The sequence below is a fragment of the Pelodiscus sinensis genome, chromosome 5 (genome assembly GCF_052426305.1).
Source record: "Pelodiscus sinensis isolate ZL-2025 chromosome 5, ASM5242630v1, whole genome shotgun sequence".
NCBI lineage: Eukaryota > Metazoa > Chordata > Testudines > Trionychidae > Pelodiscus > Pelodiscus sinensis.
Genome location: NC_143056.1, coordinates 134,719,940 through 134,724,016, shown reverse-complemented (window position 1 = coordinate 134,724,016; position 4,077 = coordinate 134,719,940). Strand labels below are relative to the sequence as shown.

The 4,077-nt window shown below is 70.3% G+C and overlaps 1 protein-coding gene across 1 annotated transcript; it reads right to left on the bottom strand.

Moving 5' to 3' along the window:
• Positions 1–1,786: 1,786 nt before the first annotated feature.
• Positions 1,787–3,555, bottom strand: ELOB (elongin B). The gene is made up of 4 exons (XM_075928762.2): positions 3,532–3,555; positions 2,655–2,789; positions 2,153–2,261; positions 1,787–2,071 (listed from the first exon to the last, which is right to left on the bottom strand). The coding sequence occupies exons 1-4, from the start codon at positions 3,532–3,534 to the stop codon at positions 1,959–1,961; spliced, it is 360 nt and encodes a 119-aa protein (XP_075784877.2). The 5' UTR covers positions 3,535–3,555; the 3' UTR covers positions 1,787–1,958.
• Between the last annotated feature and the right edge of the window lie 522 nt (positions 3,556–4,077).

Genomic DNA, 4,077 nt, shown 5'->3' with positions numbered 1-4,077 from the left:
TGAGCTATAGGGGGGGCTGTGGGGCACCGGTAGCACTGACGGACACGGGGACCCCTGGGCTGTGGGGGCCGTGGGGCACCGGCAGCACTGACAGGCAGGGGGACCCCTGAGCTATAGGGGGGGCTGTGGGGCACCGGTAGCACTGACGGGCACGGGGACCCCTGAGCTATGGGGGGGCCGTGGGGCACCGGTAGCACTGACGGGCACGGGGACCCCTGAGCTATAGGGGGGGGCTGTGGGGCACCGGTAGCACTGACAGGCACGGGGACCCCTGAGCTGTGGGGGCCGTGGGGCACCGGTAGCACTGACAGGCACGGGGACCCCTGAGCTGTGGGGGGCCGTGGGGCACCAGTAGCACTGACGGGCACGGGGACCCCTGAGCTATAGGGGGGGCTGTGGGGCACCGGTAGCACTGACGGGCACGGGGACCCCTGAGCTGTGGGGGCCGTGGGGCACCGGTAGCACTGACGGGCACGGGGACCCCTGAGCTGTGGGGGGCCGTGGGGCACCGGTAGCACTGACGGGCACGGGGACCCCTGAGCTGTGGGGGGCCGTGGGGCACCGGTAGCACTGACGGGCACGGGGACCCCTGAGCTGGGGGGGCCGTGGGGCACCGGTAGCACTGACGGGCACGGGGACCCCTGAGCTATAGGGGGGGCTGTGGGGCACCGGTAGCACTGACGGGCACGGGGACCCCTGAGCTATAGGGGGGGCTGTGGGGCACCGGTAGCACTGACGGGCACGAGGACCCCTGAGCTGTGGGGGCCGTGGGCACCGGTAGCGCTGACGAGGACCTATGACAGCCCCCCCGGCTGGTGCTGCATCCCACCTTTGGAAGGGCCCGTACCACAAGCCCTCCCCGCAATGTGCCAGGCCCCGGGGCCCCGCTCTCCCTCCCGGTCGGCTCGTGGGAACGGCTCCCCATGGCCCCCAGCAGCCCCCGTTCTGGGCGCCCGTCGCTGTGTCGTCAGAGGGGCCGAGGCCGGCCAGGCTGGGAGCTGCGGCTGTCGGTTCCTTTGCAGCGTGGCTGCCGCGTTGGACTGTCGCTCCAGCAACCGTATGGCCCGAGGCCCCAGGCCGGCCTGCAGCGGGGCCAGAGCGGCCGCACGTGGGAGGCACGAGGCAGCCGGGGAGCCGCTTGGGGGGGCGCTGCCGTGTGGACAGAGCCTCCGGCTGCCCTGCAGGCAAACATGACGGGGAAACTGAGGCACAGGCAGGCTTTAGAAAAGTGTCTCACCACGTTCCTCTCCCCCTGCTCCTCCCCCCAGTCACGGGGGCCTCAGCTTGTGTCCGGGAGAGGCTTGACCCCATGGGGGTAGCTGACCCCCTGCAAGGTTTGGGGTCCTGCCACTACCTGCTCCCCTTGTTGGACAGCGGGAGAGATGGGCAGGCGTATTTCCAGGGTGCCAGCAGCTCCCCCCCACTGGCAGGCCCCATCCAGCCTGTGCCCCAACCCCAGGGCTGGGTGTGTGAGGAGCCCACGGAGCCACCAGTAGAGGTGGGAAGGGAGGCCCTGTGTTACCGGGGTGCCCGGGGGACCCCAATGTCTGTGATGAGCAGAGGGGTCTCTGGTGGGAACTGGGGTACAGCTCTGTCTGCGGGCAGGCTGTGCGGTCTGGGGTGGAAGAGTAGGGGGGCTAGCAGGGTTAAGGGGTGCCACACCCTGCTGGTTTGCGAGGTTCAAGGGAGGCAGCCTCAGGACCCCCTCTATGACGAAGGTCGGGGCGCCCCAGAGGATTCTGGGGGAGCCCCAGAGAACTGCCCCAGGCTCAGACCCCACACAGGGTAACACAAAACCAGCCAAACCTTTATTGTTTCCAAACCCAAGAGAAGATGGATGGGGGGCGGGGGGAGGGCTGGTGACGGGAGGTTGATCCCAGACCGGGGGGTGGGGGGCTGTGTGTTGGGGGCCCGGGGGAGACACTCTGGGGCGAGGGGTACTGCGCCCTCCCCCGAGCTCACTGCACAGCCTGCTCGTTCGCACTGCTGCTGGAGTCCTGGGGTTTCATGACGTCGGGGAGCTCGGGGGGGCTGGAGAAGGAGTCGATGCGGAGAGCCTCGAAGGAGTCATCTGCAGGAGAGGGGAGGCGGATCAGAGAGACAGGCTCAGTCCCCCCCGCCCGCCAGCGGCCTCTTCCCCCCACACACTCACCCCCGCCTCGGAAAGCCAGGCCCACCGTGGCCGGTGCCTGGGGCCGCGCCGTCTGGCTGGTGAAGCCGCAATCTCCTAGGGTCTTGCTGTCGTCTAGCAGCTGGTCATCCTGGGATGGAGAGAGAGGAGCGGGGAAGCTTGAGGTGCTGAGATGCGGCCAGGTCTGGGGCGGGGCGGCTGGGGAGCCGCTGCATATAACGTGGCATAGGTGTGGGGGGGCTGATCAGTGGTGACACAGCCAGCTGTGGGGTGGGGCAGCCATACCACAGGGAGTCCCTGACAAGGGAGAGCGCCCCCGGCCAAGCCCCCTCGTCTGCATAGACTCCCGCCCAGACCTCTGCATGCCCCTCACTGCGGGGGTCGCCCATTCTTTAAAGCATGGTGCCCCATCCCCCCGCCCATGGCGCCCTCTGCCCCACAGTGCCCCCCGCCCAGCTCCCACAAATCCCCACCCGGTGGCAGCCCTGCCCAGCCCCCCGCCGTATCCTCACCAGCCCCACACCTTGTAGAGCCGCTGGTCCTCGGGGGGCCGCTTGAGGATGCCCTCCACGATGCGCTTCAGCTCGTACACGGTGCTGGACTCCTTGGCGTCGGTGAAGATGGTCGTCTTGTGGCGCCGGATCATCAGGAACACGTCCTGGGGGGGCAGGGCACATGCTCAGCGCCGGCCCCTCCACCCCAACGTGTCTCAGCCTCCGCGCCTCAGTTTCCCAGGTACAACACTGGCCCCGCGGCCCTACCCCAGCTCAGTGCTGGCCACCCCAGGCCGTGCCTCAGTTTCCCTAGCTTTGCCCCAGCCCCAGGCCGTGCCCCAGCTTAGCACTGGCCTCCCCAGGCTGTGCCTCAGTTTCCCTAGCTTAGCCCCAGCCCCAGGCCGTGCCTCAGTTTCCCTAGCTTTGCCCCAGCCCCAGGCCGTGCCCCAGCTTAGCACTGGCCTCCCCAGGCTGTGCCTCAGTTTCCCTAGCTTAGCCCCAGCCCCAGGCCGTGCCTCAGTTTCCCTAGCTTAGCCCCAGCCCCAGGCCGTGCCTCAGTTTCCCTAGCTTTGCCCCAGCCCCAGGCCGTGCCCCAGCTTAGCACTGGCCTCCCCAGGCTGTGCCTCAGTTTCCCTAGCTTAGCCCCAGCCCCAGGCTGTGCCTCAGTTTCCCTAGCTTAGCCCCAGCCCCAGGCCGTGCCTCAGTTTCCCCAGCTTAGCCCCAGCCCCAGGCCGTGCCTCAGTTTCCCCGGGTCGGCGCCGCGCCCCCCCCCGGCCGTGCCTCAGTTTCCTCGGCTGAGCACCAGGCCCCGCGCGGGGGGTGCCGGGAAGGGCCGCGCGGGGGGGGCCGGGCCGGGGGGGAGGGGCGGGCCCGGGGTGGGGGGGGCCCGGTCTCTCTCTCTCTCACCATCCCGGCCGCTCCCCGCTCGCCCAGACGCAGCCGCAGCCCCCGGCTCCGCCACGGTCCCAGGCTGCACCGCGCGACCTCTGCCCGCACGCACGCCGCGCGACCCCACGCCGGCCGCCATGTTGGGAGTGGCGCCGCCGCCGCCATGGCGGGTCAGGGTGTCCGGACCAATGGGGAGGCGGGACAGCGGGCGGCCATGCTGGGAAGGTCACACCCCCCCCCACGGAGCGGCCATGCTGGGAAGGTCGCCGCCGCGCCCAGCCCCTTGAGAAGGTCGCGCGCAGAGCCGTCATCTCGGACAGGGTAAAGGTCGAGGGAGGGAGCCGCACGCGGCGGAAGCCGTCTTGAGACGGGCCGGGGACCTCCCGCGGGCCCCCCTGGCGCCATGTTGGGAAGGTCAAAGGAGTTGTGGCCTCCAGGGCGCCTGGATTCTATGCCCCGCCCCCAACCGAGATCTGCGGGTCAAAGCCGCCGCCAGCGCCCCCGGCCACGCCCCCAGCGCCCTCGCCCCGCCCCCGGACCGAGGCCCCGCCCCCTCCCGCCCAT

Bases quoted from the DNA above. Each gene is read 5' to 3' on its own strand.
- ELOB (XM_075928762.2), bottom strand. The intron at 2,262-2,654 runs GTGTGGGGCTGG...TCTCCATCCCAG, and splicing joins AGGACCAGCGGCTCTACAAG to GATGACCAGCTGCTAGACGA. The intron at 2,072-2,152 runs GTGAGTGTGTGG...CCTCTCCTGCAG, and splicing joins CCTGGCTTTCCGAGGCGGGG to ATGACTCCTTCGAGGCTCTC.